Below are 15,383 nucleotides of genomic sequence, written 5' to 3' on the forward strand. Positions count from 1 at the left end.
ACACGATACAGAGGCTAATGCTGTTGTTGCTTCTCTCCAAACAATTCCAAAGCTTTGACTTTGACCATTCATACAGTCGTTTTGAAGAATGTCGCCATGCAGCATTACATAGATATTACACACAGAGGTCAACAGTTGCCACTCAACATCCTTTGGATGTTGAATATGGGCAAAGGCAGCAGAATGCTAGCTGGAAGTCTTAGCATGGAGACAAAAAGACTCAAAGTGGTCATTCGTGCTACTCAGCGGTGGCAAAAATACTCACACTTTGTACTTTAGAAATGCAGATACTTGTCTGAAAAAAGACTATTAAAAGAGTGCCTGGTTGTCTGCCATGAGTGCTCGCACGTTACCGCGAAAGACTGAATCACGAGGAGGGCTCAAATGAAACAACAAAACAGAGTGTCTTGATACCTGAAAAATCAACATCAGTACGTTCACAAAGTATTTGTACTTCATTGAGTTCATTACTACCGCTGATTGTTATAATACAGTGAAACTTTTTTTTGTTCACAGCCCTGCCATAAGTGGCAAAAATCTGTGAATTGATGCCTCCCTAAGAAGTGACTAAAAATTTCATAGGGAAGCGCGCATCCAACATGTACCCATGTTACATGAGCGACTGTACTTAGTAGAAATATCCAAAAGGCATTCAGGCAAATTGTAATGGCAAAGTAGAGTACAGGGGTTACTTGTATGCACTAGAAGTGCGTCGGCGGAGAAGACGCTCCCCCCCACCATCCCACCCCGAAACAATTGCTGTTGAAAAATGTATGTGTGGGATGTTTGAAAAATATTTCTTTGCACTTTCTGTTCATTTTCACTATCATTTGAACTCTGCTCGAGAGTGAAGACAAAAAAGGTCATCTTGCTGCTGCCTCCTTGTCTCGCTTACAAAACATGACGTTTTTGGTGGACACTGAATCCGAAGATAACTGCCTGGTAATGTTTGTATATGTTACCGGCACCTAAACTTGTTAACTTATTCGCAGCTGCCGTCTCACCGTTGTGTACAATTTTTTTATTTTTATTAAACTGTATCTCTTCTCTGTGATTATGGCCTTGTCTATTAAAGGGTCACATTTTTTCTGTGACACGGGATAAGTTTTATCCATGGCTGCGCTTTCAATGTGGTCTTTCTTGTTGCTCTTGGCATCGGCCAAATTTCAAGCTTCTTTAAACTGTGGCAGGTGCAAACTAATGATACTGGTTTTGCGTGGCTTACTGCCATGACTCAGAGGGGAGTGACTATGTGCAGGTGACTGTTTTTAGCAGCTGCAGCGCACAAATTCCAAACTAATTCGGACCAGACAATAATACATCCTAAAGGTAATAGTATGCCATTTCAAATTAATTTGATGGTAAAAAAAAAAGAAAAAAAAACAACAAAAAAAGATCGTTTGAATATTTCCGGACGACATTCAAAACTGAACCTCACATTTGAATTGTCATTTGATCCCTTTGAAAGGGTTCAATTTAGGTTCCTGTTTTGGTCTTTTCCCCTGCAAATGTTGGCTTTCATTCTGCACACGGTCACTTCACAAATGAAACAGGACACTGGTACAGCTCCTCGTCTTACACGCCTATTTTTCTCTCGGTTTTGTGATGTTCACCTCATTGTGAGAATGCATTTTGAGTTTCATCGAATGAGTAGGTAAATGTTTACAGTATATCAGGCGGATTCATGTTTTCAATGTTTCTTGCTCAGTTGGATAAATCCTGTAAATGAGTCGCACTCTCAGATAACCTGACATCATCTGATATTATTTTGAAAGTCGTCATTACTAATGCTTTAGATCCACACCCACTTTATCAGAAAGATGGAGGCTACCATTATTGTTCCAGGGATTAAGATGAAGTTCCAAGGAAAATTAACCCATGGTGCTGAATTTCTCCTGGTAATGGCATCCTTGCCTGTTTTTTATGAGAAATAATCACAAGTGTCATATGGAGATGGAGTATATTTTATTGGATGACAAAAGCCACCACCTCCGCGGTCCTCCCCTTAATACCAGTTACCTGTGCCACCTGATCATTATCTCTTCCTGCTGTTGTCACCGTTCACACCTAATCTCTGTGGCAGGTAAGCACGTGATTTTCAATAAATAATAATTGTACAACTGAAAAGATTTGTCATTTTATACTGTACTGTACTATAACTTACTTGAAAGTGGATTCATCACACCTTGTTTTCTAGTATAACTGTATACAAAAGTCTCTCATCTGGTCTGTAAGATCTTAACTGTCCATGTGAAGAAGGTAAAAAACCTGTTAGACCCAACCGAAGCTGAATATAAGGAAACAAACAATGTGAACTGACAACAGGTGAGTACACGAAGCAAGGAGAGGAAAAACACCCCCCCTGGGGACAGCAGACCTTTCGTAATAAAACAACACGACCCCAAAGGAGGAACGTAAGAACATCTACTTCAACATCCAATTGTAAAGAGAATTACCAGAATAATACTCGGCGCCTCAAAAAAAATAAAGCAGCAGCAACATAGTGCTTGCTATACATCATCAGTAAAACAGCAGTGTATTACCAAATATTTTCTTTTCGAATTGAAATATACTTTTTTTAAAAATAAATTGCAGCACCTCCACTATGTCTTAGAGAACACAGTCCTTTGACCAGTTTCTATTCCGCCAATGGTTTGTTGGTTGTCTCGAGGTGTCTGCGGTTTTGATCAGACTCCCCCAAGGAGGGGCTGATTTACAACATCGGCTTACATTGTCTTTCAAAGAAAACAAAAATCAAGTCAAACAGATCCAGATTTGAATGGCCAGGTTGTGTTTCTTTTGTCATTGTGTTTGTTTAAGCCTCATCTGAGTTGACTCATGAGGTGCAGGTTTTGAGTGCTGATCTCCAACAGTGGCAACTCGATTGAATGCCAAGGCCAGGTGTAGCTGCCCAATGGAGCACTCATCACCAACATTGAGGAAATTCAACAAAAAATGTTTTTCTGCACCGGAGGTGTGATAACTAAATCATTGCTGAATATTTTTTTACTCAAAATAGTCAGTGGCATCAGACCTAGTATCTATACATATAGTTTTTTATTTTTACCCCTTCTATGGACAATATTAGCAGTATTAACCTAATAGCAAAACTAACTTTGCTGTGTACATTGTATAAATATATATATATGTATATATATATATATATGTATATATATGTATATATATATATATATATATATGTATATATATATGTATATATGTATATATATATATGTATATATATATATGTATATATATCGCAAATTGGAATATTTTCATACAACATGACAAAAGGCTTGAATAGTTCAATATATCATATGATTTTTTTATGCATGCTTTTTTTTTGACAATGGCAGTTTGTCATGAAATACGCTTCTCGCATTCAATGAACAAAAATTGTTTTTCTGCTTTTGAGGTGTGATAACTAAGTCATTTCTGAATATTTTTTTTACTTTCAACCACTGAAAGTGTTCAGTGGCATCAGACCTATCTATAGTTTTTTTTTTAATGTATATATATTAATAATAGTAGCGGTAGTAATGTGTTATATACAAGTCAACGTGTCCTATTATATATGTATCAAAATGGAACATGTTATATCAGGTAGTTCGAACTTTGAAAAGGTCAAAAAGTCCCAACTTTGATGACTTTAGAATTCATAGAATTTATATCAATAAAACAACCAACTAACAAAAAGAACAACTAACACTGAACTTTTTAAAAAAAATTTTTTTCAAGCAACACGTTGGTTTCATGTGTATACAGCATAATGGAATCCCGTAAGTGCGGCGAGAGTTTGAAACATTTAGTGTCTTTGGGCAAAGGCCACGTTGGCGACGTTTTATGGAAGGTCCCACTGTGGCCTCCTCTGGGTCAAATGTATTTAAAGCATGAAACATCCGACATGTAATGAAAGAGGCATCTTAACCAAAGAAAATATCGGATAACATCAGATGACAAGCAGCTTTGATACAAAGCGTTGACAAAGTCAAAACTTGTGCTTGTCTGGTCCAGGCGATCAACATGGCCCTTACATCTGTTGTAATCCTCCTCTGATAAGGTAATTCTCATGAGAACATTGCGCGGATGCTGCTCGACTAATTTAGCCCAAAATTTTGTGATCCAATAGGAGACCAGACCAATAATAGTTGGATTTCAAACAAGAAGTGCAGTTTTTGAATTATCTGCCCTTCCCCCGCAGCCCCTTTGTTTTAATGCACGTGCGTACAGATCATAGAGGCTGATCTCTCGACAATGAAAATGCAAGACTTCAAATGGAGAAAAAAAAAAAAAGCAATGCTTTCCCAACTGTTCATGTTTCTGCTTCTTGTGTCCTGCAGGTCCACGGGATGTTGTCCTCAGCAGGGAAGACCAGGCTCCTGCTTATCATCCTGTGTTTGACTGCCGGCGGTTTGTTCTATAAATCCAAATGCAATCTGCCAAACTTGTATTCGCTCTGGCCGCAGAAGTTGCGTAAATGCAACTGCCAGAAATGTTTGACTGACGGTGAGAATGAGATTAAAACGCAGATGGACGCATCACCAAAGCCGTTTTTGTCCGTACCAAGTCCAACGACGCATGATGATTTCAACTGGTGGAAGGTAGACGCACATTTTGTTCCGATTACGTGCGTTACAGAGACTTGTGCGCTCACATCTGACAACAAGCCACTCTAAAGCAACCACAACAGCGGACTAGTCAAAGTGAAGATACATTTTTCTGATCTGTTTTGATTTCCCAAATGTGCATTTTTTTTTGTATTTGTCTGCTATCATATTTGGACAACGTCAGTCTCACAGGTGTCTTGTTCACATCAGTTTATTGGAATTGTCTCACTTGATCATACACAAAAATATGTAGAACCGCTAAGTTTCAGAGGTGAGCTAAAAAGATCTTTTGTTTCATTTCCTATTGTGATTTCTTTGGTGTATTTATTTTTCAGAAAGTGCAGCTGGAACAGCGCTCCTTCAGTTTTTTCAATGAAACCGTCAACAAACTATTCACAATCTTGCCACGCATCCCACCAGTTGAGCAACAATCGTCCGAGCGTTGCCAGACTTGCGCGGTGGTGGGCAATTCGGCTAATCTCAAGGGATCACACTATGGACCTCTGATCGACTACCATAACATAGTAATAAGGTAATGTGGTGGTGTATTTTTAATTCGAATTGCGAGTCCGTTATTTCTTTGTTCTCCTCCAACAGCGTTGAGGGGGGCTAAGTCACCCGGCCGTGTCTCCCCCAGGGCCAAATGGTCAACCATTCTCTCTCTTTATTATCCTGGGAATGATTTGATTACAACCAGCAAGCACAGACACCAAGTGATTTGCGGTAGTCATTTGAATATTTGCTAACTAACTAACCTTTGTGAGTCTTCACTTTAAAGGGGAAGTCAACGCAAACATTTCTTTTCAAGAATATGTTCTATGCAAGCCCACTAGTTGAAACAGGGCATTCTGATAAATATTGCGTTTGGGGAATAAGTGTTAATCCACTCGTTTTTAGCCCTCTCCGGGGGAGTACATTTTGTTTTCTGTTGACAAAAAATGACGTCACAACTGCTCACAACGACCAATCACGGCTCAGATTCAGAAAACAGGTCAGCCGTGATTGGTCGTTGTCAGCAGTTGTGATGTCATTTTCAGTCGACAGAAGACAAAATGGCCGCCCCCGGCGATGGCTAAAAACGAGTGCATTTTGCTGCTTAATGTATATTCCACAAACGCAAAATTAATCAGAATGCTATGTTTCAACTAGTGGGACTGCTGTGAACATATTCTTGAAAAAATGTTTGGGTTGACTTCCCCTATAAAGATTCAACACATCCCAGGCCCTGACGCTACAATCCAATCATCTGACACTCACTTCCATGGTTAAGTGAAGAGAACTAATATAATATCAAAGATGGTCCATATTAAAATATACTTTAGTAACTGTACCATCGTTATTCTCGTACAGTACAGTGGTGCCTTAATTTACAAGTGCTCTGGCTGTTTTTTTTTTGGGGGGGGGGGGGGGGTCTGTTTTTTGAGCAGATATTTTGATAAATGGAGTCTTCTCTCTATAACCATGAAAAACTTGAACAAGATGTACATCAAGTCGACTTTGTGAAATAGTACGAGTGTACAATATCTACAAAGTACTATACTGGAGTAGCAAGAGTTGATAAAGGCAGTAATGCCAGCCTAGGGCGTTAAAATGATTTCTAAGCTGCCGACGTCAAAGAAAAGCTGTTGAAAGTGAGAAAAGCTTGAAAAAAAGCAAAAGAAATGAAGATTAAGTCCAGAGAAAGTGAAGCAAAAATGTTTTTTTTCTCTTGGTGAGAAAGTGAAACTTATTTCTGCGTATTCTGTCTTATTATTGTTGTTACTGTATGTATTTTTACAGTTCTAATTTTTGGGGTGTGTTTGGGGTGGGGCGCAGGCACGGATTAATGGCATTTCCATTCTTAATTTGGGAAAGTTAAATTTGAAAATCAAGTGATTTGAGTGACAAGCACGGTGATTGAATGGTGCCACTGAACTTTCAGTGCCTTCACTGCTTGTTACTGTGATTCCTGTAGAATGAACCACGGACGCATCAAGGGCTTCGAGTCAGACGTTGGCACCAAGACAACTTATCACGTCATGTATCCCGAAAGTGCCATCAATTTGGACAACAGCACTCGTCTCATCTTCATTTCATTCAAGATAAACGACTTGCTTTGGCTGCTCAAAAACTTCGCCCCTCGGTAGGTGTTGTCTTTGAAAGCCAACACGCGTATTGCCACTCTCAATAGTTTGGACAGTAAACTGAGCAGTAAATTGCACCACAACAACATTGGGCGTATATTTCATTTGACAGGGACCACTTCCATCGCTATTCATTCAGCTGTAAAATAAATAATACTGATCCCTGCACCTCGTGCATGCGCAGCACTCGTTTACAGCACACATTACCAGTAGTTTTTTTTTCTCATTTTGTTCTGATAACTGATACACGTGTATGCTGCTGTATTTAACTTCAAACAGAGGGAACGGTCAGAAGAACCCAAAGAGTATTGCCAACAAGGACTTGGTGAGTCTGACCAATAAATAATCACAGACACCATCTTTCTTTGTTTTGTTGTGATACCGTTCTGACAGTTTGTAAGAGTCTGGATTACAACAGGTGATGATCATGAACCCGGGCTTCATGAAATACGCTCATGAAATTTGGCTGAAAAAGCAAGGCCGCTACCCATCCACTGGCTTCATCACCATGGTTCTCAGCTTGAAAATATGCGACGAGGTAGGCGGCCCTTTAGTTTATCGCGTTAAAGCAACATAGTAACATTTAAGTTTTCGTTGATTATGGCGGCGCCATGTGGACAAAAGCGGTAGTGTTTTGACTGAAGTCAACCACATTTCCCATGAGCGCCAGCGGCGCAGCACAGTGTCATACTGTCGTGAAATTCTGAGCTCTCGCTCGCCTGCAGTTGAACTGAATTGTATTTCTATTTCCAGTGGCTGTGTTTAGGATGATTGGTGATGACGTAGTTCATTTAATTGTTTCTAAACAATATAATATAATGATGTTGAAGGTAAGACTAATGCCCACCCACACCTGGCATCCTGGTAACACCACAGTTTGCAACCGTTTTTCCCTGACCACCTTGTCTACAACAGAACTGTATTTAGACACTGATTCCTTCAGCGTACCACAAGAAGGAGCCGCATACCAGTAGTAATGTCTGACTTGTTTTTTTCACCACTGACAGTTAGGTTAAGAGCAGTAAGTTACAATAAATAAATAAACACAACTTTTTCCCCCACCAGGTCAGTATTTTTGGGTTTGGTGCCGACAGCGATGGAAATTGGAGCCATTACTTCGAGGTCCTGAGGGACAAAAAACTGAGAACTGGACCTCATCCTGGCACGGCGGAATACGAGGTCCTTCAGGAGTTGCACCGGAAGCAGATCATTCGTATTTTTAAAGGACCCTAATGTGCGCTGGATTCATAGCCAAGTGGATCATTCAATTGGGGTTTGAATTTCTGTTATTAGCCAACGGCCTTTGTTGTATTCTTTGTAAAATAATTTTAAATACAAACCAAATGTAGTGTATATACTTATTGTACGATAAAATGTTGCCTACATTGAAAAGATGTAATAAATATAGAAGTTTTAATATTTTCCTTTTTTTGGGAGTGTCTTTAACTGCAATACCAAGCAATTTTCTTTTGAGGATTCACGTTCAAGACACACGTCTTTGACAGCACAAATTTAGTAAATACATTTTCATATATTGAGAGAACTCCCCAAACACAGAATCACACAGTTAACACAAGCAAACTATTTTCTTCCTGTAACGCCTGCTGAAGCAAATGTTTATGAACTTCTTTAAAAAAATGTCCACAGAAGAGGCAGCTCTTATCTCAAATGCAAATTTCGTCAAATTAACTGTTTACATTGAAAATCAATGTGGCCAAGTGCCCGTGCTCATAAAATCATTTAAAAAACAAGGAATGTGGAATTAATGTGGATATAGTGCAACACATGCATTTTTACCAACACCATCTACATCACTTCAAACTACACAGTAATGCAGGTATATGCATAAAAAGGCCAGTAAGTGTCAGCTGTAGCTCTTGATGTGCCTCGTGTTCCCTTGAGCGTTCATAATAAGCGTAGTGCTGCCCTCCAGTGGTCACCATATAGTAAGTGCAATTTACTGCAACGGCCCCAAACTTGGGCGTTTACTGCTGTCTCTGAATTGTATTGTTTTTTTTTAAAATAAAAAATGATTATCAACCTTAAAGGGTACTTACCTGCTATTAAAAAGAATATATTGCTTCTCTCAGTAATGACTCAAACAACACAGTTGCACATTAATTTAGTTATTTCAAAGCACAGTTCAGTTTATTTCTGAGGGGGAAAATAGTTGGAAAATTAAATGGATAGATCGACTTGTTTAAAGCTAACTTAACACTGGCTGAGAATCTATTGAGTTTTAATTCTAAAAGGGCCATGAAGTTGATGACTTCACATCTGAAAGCTGCCTTTCAATTTTCATGTAAAAGTTTCATGTGAAGTGAGAAATTTGTTTAGAAATATACAGGTCTGAAGGTAACTGCTGCAAACATGAACAGTTTTTCAACATAAAATAAAAACACTTTAATGTGACAGACCAGTAGTTGATTTTTTCCCCCATAAAAGAAACACAAAGGTGACGACGATTCCATTCAGTGGTCTGACATGACATGTGCCTTAAAGGCGGTTTTACTTGCTCTTGGTGGTTCATGTGGTCTTAGTTCCAAGCCAGCGCACGTAAACACCCTTCTCTCAGCCACTTCTGCAGTGGATTCCAGCTGAGTGTAGGATGTTTACATGAATTGAGCCCAGATTTGAGAGGCAAAGTCGCGGTGGTAGCCCATGGAGGAGGCGGCTGGAAGTAGCTGGCGACGGCAAACATCAGACTGAAAGCTTTTCTGGGAAGACAGCTTCCAGTCGGGGATGTTTACAGCCCCTCGACTACCTGGTGCACCCAAATAAATTGGAGGGAGGTGGGGGAGACCTTTAAAGTAACAAGAAAAAAATATATATTTTACAAGAAAAGTTGTCATGTACAAAAAAATACTTTGGAAAAAATAACATTGAGAAAATACGTTGTATTATTAAAAGAACTTAAATAAATGAAGTTAATAGAATGAAACAAAGTTAGATTTTTTTTTTAGAATTAAAGTTTGGAGAAGATTCTGGAATAAATAAAATTGCAATATTACGTACACTATTTTTAAAGTCTAGTGAGAAAAGACAAAACATTACACGAATACTAATAATTTTATTTAGATTTTTTTTTTACTTGAAAAAAATATTTATTTTACATGATGCTTATAAGATTTATCTTGTTAATTTCAATGACACTTCGATTTAAAAAATAAAAAAAATGCGACGAAAAAAAACCACCGTGACGTCACTGGCGTCGTCAAAGCGCTTCTCCGTCACCTTGGCAGCTGCGACTGTGTGTGACCTTTGCGTGTTAATGTGAAACGCTTCTGTTGCACGCGTTCAAGGCTATATTTCGCGACGTAATAAACAAGTAGCGTGCTGTGACGTCAGCAAACGCAAACAGCTGGGTAACACTTGATCAAAGGCCAAACAGCAACTGTCAAAGGCTGACCAAAAACAGCCCCAAAAGATCACTTCAACGCACACGCAGTCGCCATTTAAAGGCGTCAACGCGTGGAAATGCTTCCCTCGCAGTGGGCGAACGATCGAAAGTAACTTTGTGACACCAAGCGACCGGTTAAAGCCACAAAATCAAACTGTTAGCTTGTGCTAGGCTAATGGCAAGCTTAAGCTAGCTTCTGCGTGACCCTAACCTTTTGCTGTTTGACGTCTCCTTACCCGGCCGAGTAAAAAGCCTCATTCCGCCGAATCGACGTTCATCCGAGACTGGTGTTATTTTTAAAACTCATTCGAGATACGTCACGTCCACTTCAGGGCAACCTGTTGTTTATTCCCCCCCCCCCCCGCACTACCACCGCCACATACATACATACATACATACATACATACATACATACATACATACATACTTACTTACATACATACATACACACATACATATATACATACACACACACCAACACCCACACACACACAGAATGTCTACCATCTTCCATTCACTTGCCTTTATTTTGACCTTATAGTTACTCGACACCAACATTGACGTCATTGTCATGGCAACGTAGTCACGCCCACCGCCGCGATGATTGGATAAGATAAATTTGCGTTAATATTTTGTTACACGTGAAGACTTTTATCTAGCGCAAATAATTTAAACATAAAATACAAAACATACTTTTAAAAAGTTTGAATAGGAAGTGATACTAGTTAACGTTGTTGGGTCATGTAAAGTAAAAAAACAATTGTAACAAAACATCAAAAGACAATAATAAAATACTGCAATGCTTATTTTTGAGAAATCTAAGTTGCAAGCGTTATTTTTCAACAACCGTTGTGTCATTGTAACGGGTGGTGGTGAGCTGAGGGGATAATAGCAACGTTAAGGAGCCGTCATAGACGGGTGTTGTTTGATAGCCGAAGGAGCAAAAATTTCTTGACATTCCACAAGCCGTTGTTTAATTTGCAACAATACAGTACAGAATACCACGCGTTACTTAAGAGGACAGCGGCCAGGTACACCCGACCGAGTCCATGGCAAAAAGTGCACTGAAGATCAGGGAAAAAGTAGTGCCCAACTGACACAATAAACCACAGAGGCGCTACCATGTGGCGAGACACCGTACTACAACAACTGACACATCGTGTAAAGACACATGTAAACAAATAGCACACAATGCGACTTATGATTTTTAACATTAGACAATGTTGTAGATGGGAAGAGTATGTTGTTAACAACTGTTGGGTCATGTAAACAAACATATAAAGAACAACATTATAATAAATCAAATGTATAAATTAAAAAATGTATTTGAAGTGCTAGTTTTTACGGTAATTAAAATCTCCAAATGTTCTCAAAGGAAGCGTTGGGTTGAATTAAAAAAAAAAAGCAATTTGCCCTCCTAGTGCAACTGCTGCTTTTCATTCTGACTTTTTTTTTTTTTTACATGAGTGTTAAATAAATGGTTCATAAATATATATATTATTCAGGCTCTTGCAATGTTATTCATCTAAAAACGGCATATATATTTTCCAATGAACAGTTCTGCACATAAAATTTTGTTGTTTCTGTGCTAAATGATTAAAACTATGGTCAATACTTGAAAGCAATTAAGTGAGCCATTCAAAGTTGAATATACATTATTTATATGTCCAGAAATGTGTCATGTTTGATACACGAGGAAAAAAATCAAGTCTAATATGGATTGTCACTCAGCAGATGAATTATTTTTTCATTAACATCACTCTGACATTGTCACCCGAGTCCAAAAAGAACCCCCCCCACCCTCCCCCACACACACATGGTATTAAGGCTTGTGTTTTATATGATGGCCATCATTTTTGACATATTTAATAATCCATGCACCCATTAGTTTAATTTGTGATTTAATTAGAACACCTTGTTTTCTTTTTTGACAGGTATGACCTCCTTATTACCTTTACCCAAGAGAACTTGACTTGTCATTGCGCATGCCACAAGCAAGAACTGTGGAGCTTGCTGCCTTGTCCAAGGATATCTTGATTGACAAATAGGCTGTTTAAAGGCATAGGGTAAACTTTATGTCAGGTAAATAGACATGACCTCAGTTGAACTAGTTGTAGTCAGTACAGAAATTCTCCACATGGGGTCAGGCCGGAGCTGATCTCATCGCGTTAGACTGCATCGAGTTATCATTTTACAGTCAGTATGAGCTCGATAACTCTTCAACAATCATGTTGATGTCAGGCAAGATTAGCAAATACATCCAATTATCATGCATTGAGATCTGCAGGAACGGAATGTAGCTCTGCTTTCACTCAAGATTTCTTCATATTTCATATGACGTATCTTCACTCGTACTTATGAAAAGCCCCAGTGTAGAAAATCCATCTACAACCTAACCAGGAAAATTGATTCCCTCTTCGTTCTGTGTGGTCTGAAATTGCCCAGAGCTATTACAAGACAGACTGATTTTCTCGGCGCACTGGAGTGTAACATGCACTCCTTGTAGGACTTTTTGCCACATACGAAGAGAATCATCAGCAATGGCAACGTTAAGGAGCCGTTCTGTCAGCTCAAAAATAGAAGTATGGCCTTTTTAAGACAGTGAGATCAAGGTTCAACATCCTTTTAGAAACTGAGGGCTACTTATTGGGGACTAATTCACATTGAAGCACTCCCAGTTTCATGCATACTTTTGAAAAAAAAAAAAAAAAATGCAAAAATTATCTTTAATTATCTTTAAGTATACAATGTCATAAATGATCATTCTCGAAGTGAAGACACCGATCTCACATTGATGATAACGAAACAGATTATCAATCTGCAACACTCAGTCAATCTCTGCAGGTGTTCACATTTTCAAATGATAATTTTACCAAGATTCCTAGGAGATCACTATGTCCCATCACTTGGGGGCTCCCTGGTGCCTGCGGGCACCATATTGGTGACCTCTGATTTAGTTTCTTTTCCCCATATGAAAGTAGTCATTATTTTAGAGCTATAACACATTGATTAGAGTGAAGTCAAGGTGGAAAAGAAAAGCTATAGTATGTTACATTTTAGACAAATGGAGGGAAAATGTAACCTAAATGCATAATGGAAACCTCATGAGGTACCACATGCTTCCTCGTGAATTTAATAGGAAATTGAAAGCAAAGTAAAGCACTATCATATTTAATATTCTTTGAAAACAGTTCGGATTCAGAAATTCTCATTTGTTATTTTCATTTAACTGGCTCATAAAAAATGACTTTGAAGCTTTTTCATAGAAAATCCTTTCAACATTTAGATAGAACACCTTAAGTATACAATTTTTCTTATCGATACCCTTATTCATATTTCTATAAGTGAATTTATTTATCCCTTCAGTCCAAGAAGCACTATTCTCTATCTAACGTGACGTGGGCAAGATTCCGCCTGGCAGGAAGCTCGTGACAACTCCCTCCTGCTCACCTTGATCCTCATTGGTCTTGGAGGATTTATGTTTTGTGTTAAGTAAGGCTGAAGCTACTCATGTTATTTCACTCCATCAATAGCAAATACATTAACAATATCCAGTCGCTGCAAGCACACTATTAATTTACCACGAGCTGTCCCTACAGGGGCCGGATGATTGTTGGAGGCAATGAGGTGTATCTGCTTACCCCTCACTAGGACACAGTGTCGCTGCTGGGCCAATCGATGTCCATGGAGTCCGAAGAGGACGAGGGGAAGGCAGGCAGCCAGCCGGGCAAGCATATGGCCTCCTCCGCCTCAGCTCGAGTGACGTTGTCACCTTAGACTGAAAAAGACTAACACCGGAGCCTCTCGAGTGGAGACACAGGGCAGGGCAAAGAGGTGCAAAGTAAGAGGTTCAGGAGCTCTTGTTCTCCAGTGGAAACACCTCCTCCCCACTGACGAGTCAATACCAGTCTGTTACATTTACATTCAATATGTTCAAAAGTCAAATGTCACCCAGTTGATTCCCAAGTGTCGCCTTGAACAAAATGATAGAATAAAATGATCCTAGATCAGAAAATGTTGATTTGCTTAGTTCACAAGGTCACATTGTCTTTCAGTAGAACTCAGGTTATGAATTAAGTATTTCATTTAAGATAGCACAAAAACAATTATGTTGTTGTTAAAAAAAATGAAACTCAGACACAGGGTGCCCTCAGTTCACATATTCAGTGTGCTGTAAAATACAAAATCATCAAAGAGATGTTAAAAATTTCCTGTGCAGTTGCAGTCGGCACACTTTGAAGAGAAGGCATGCACAGTCTACCCACACCCCCTTCCCCCTTCTGCTTAGTGTGGACAAACAGACACCGCCACACATTTTGAACAATCACATGCGGCTAAAAAGTAAATAGACGAGAACGACACGACAAATCGACTCCGGATTAAGACTATTAGGATTTACGTTCCATCATGAGAGATCGCTCGGTCATATTTTAAGAATAACGTCGATAAGAATGTTTGATAGAAGCACTGGTAATAAATATTAATTTTGTCGCATTGCGCGTGACATATTCCATCCCAGATTTGCTTATGTTTCTTTTTTTTCTTTTTGATGGCGGGGTCACTTGATGCAGCTTTTGTCTTTGGCTGAGGGTTTGGCGTGTGAAATGATATTTGACGTGATTAAAGGCCATCACTGAGTGGAGCTGACAGTTCTAATGGAGAGCAGAAAGTGCTGGTCCGGGCCTAATAGCCACACAGGCCTCTTGACAGCTCCTAGAAGAGCTCAGAGAGACAGCCTGTCAAGAAGACCGTGCTTTGTACTATTTGTGTTAAAAAAAATAAATAAATAAATAAAATAAAGACAGATTTGTTGTTATGTAGGGTGATTCACGGGCAGCTTTTAAGTCATTTTGGCACCATCTTGCCAATCTGTCACAGAAGCTATGAATCCCTACAATTACCTTAGCAACAGTTCCAATTTAAAGTGCTGTTTGCATGACTTGCATTAAGACAGAACCAATGAGACGCACACTCAAAATTAACCACTGGTTTCAGTTGCGTGTCACAAAGGTGGTGGAAAACAGTTTGATATCAAGTGGCAAATTACCCCACAAAAATCCACTCACAGAACAGAAAATAATTAAGTGTTATTTTGCCCGCCTGTATTTATTATAGCTGGCCTCCCGGTTTATGAGTATGACATAAGATGACATGACTGCACCATTTTTGATTACGGAATCTGTTCTATCCACTCATTAGAGTCAAAAAGACCTAATGAATTCTAAAAAAGTGAAAACATTGTAGAACACTTTT

The 15,383-nt window shown here is 39.0% G+C and overlaps 1 protein-coding gene and 1 long non-coding RNA gene across 4 annotated transcripts; one reads left to right on the forward strand and one right to left on the reverse strand.

The window, feature by feature from the left end:
* Nucleotides 1–1,930: 1,930 nt before the first annotated feature.
* LOC147132209 (CMP-N-acetylneuraminate-beta-galactosamide-alpha-2,3-sialyltransferase 1-like) lies at nt 1,931–8,149 on the forward strand. Of its 3 annotated transcripts, none has more exons than XM_086015206.1 (7): nt 1,931–2,083; nt 4,341–4,601; nt 4,943–5,139; nt 6,562–6,729; nt 7,010–7,055; nt 7,149–7,268; nt 7,796–8,149. In XM_086015206.1, the coding sequence occupies exons 2-7, from the start codon at nt 4,350–4,352 to the stop codon at nt 7,961–7,963; spliced, it is 951 nt and encodes a 316-aa protein (XP_085871332.1). In that variant the 5' UTR covers nt 1,931–2,083; nt 4,341–4,349; the 3' UTR covers nt 7,964–8,149. The 3 variants fall into 3 exon arrangements, with proteins under 3 accessions (XP_085871332.1, XP_085871334.1, XP_085871333.1); XM_086015208.1 differs by lacking the exon at nt 1,931–2,083 and adding an exon at nt 2,135–2,414; XM_086015207.1 differs by lacking the exon at nt 1,931–2,083 and adding an exon at nt 3,924–4,060.
* A 702-nt stretch (nt 8,150–8,851) lies between these two features.
* LOC147132210 (uncharacterized) lies at nt 8,852–10,493 on the reverse strand. The gene is made up of 2 exons (XR_015082224.1): nt 10,367–10,493; nt 8,852–9,533 (listed from the first exon to the last, which is right to left on the reverse strand). It is a non-coding gene; the product is annotated as an uncharacterized LOC147132210 (long non-coding RNA).
* Between the last annotated feature and the right edge of the window lie 4,890 nt (nt 10,494–15,383).

The sequence above is a fragment of the Filicampus tigris genome, chromosome 18 (assembly GCF_054856515.1).
Source record: "Filicampus tigris isolate MCC_2025a chromosome 18, RoL_Ftig_1.0, whole genome shotgun sequence".
Lineage (NCBI taxonomy): Eukaryota > Metazoa > Chordata > Actinopteri > Syngnathiformes > Syngnathidae > Filicampus > Filicampus tigris.

What these genes read in the sequence shown, in the direction of transcription:
- LOC147132209 (XM_086015206.1), top strand. Translation starts at nt 4,350, where the DNA reads ATGTTGTCCTCAGCAGGGAAGACCAGGCTCCTGCTTATCATCCTGTGT. An exon ending in TACCATAACATAGTAATAAG is followed by an intron (nt 5,140 to 6,561) that starts GTAATGTGGTGG and finishes TGATTCCTGTAG; the next exon opens with AATGAACCACGGACGCATCA. An exon ending in GTATTGCCAACAAGGACTTG is followed by an intron (nt 7,056 to 7,148) that starts GTGAGTCTGACC and finishes GGATTACAACAG; the next exon opens with GTGATGATCATGAACCCGGG.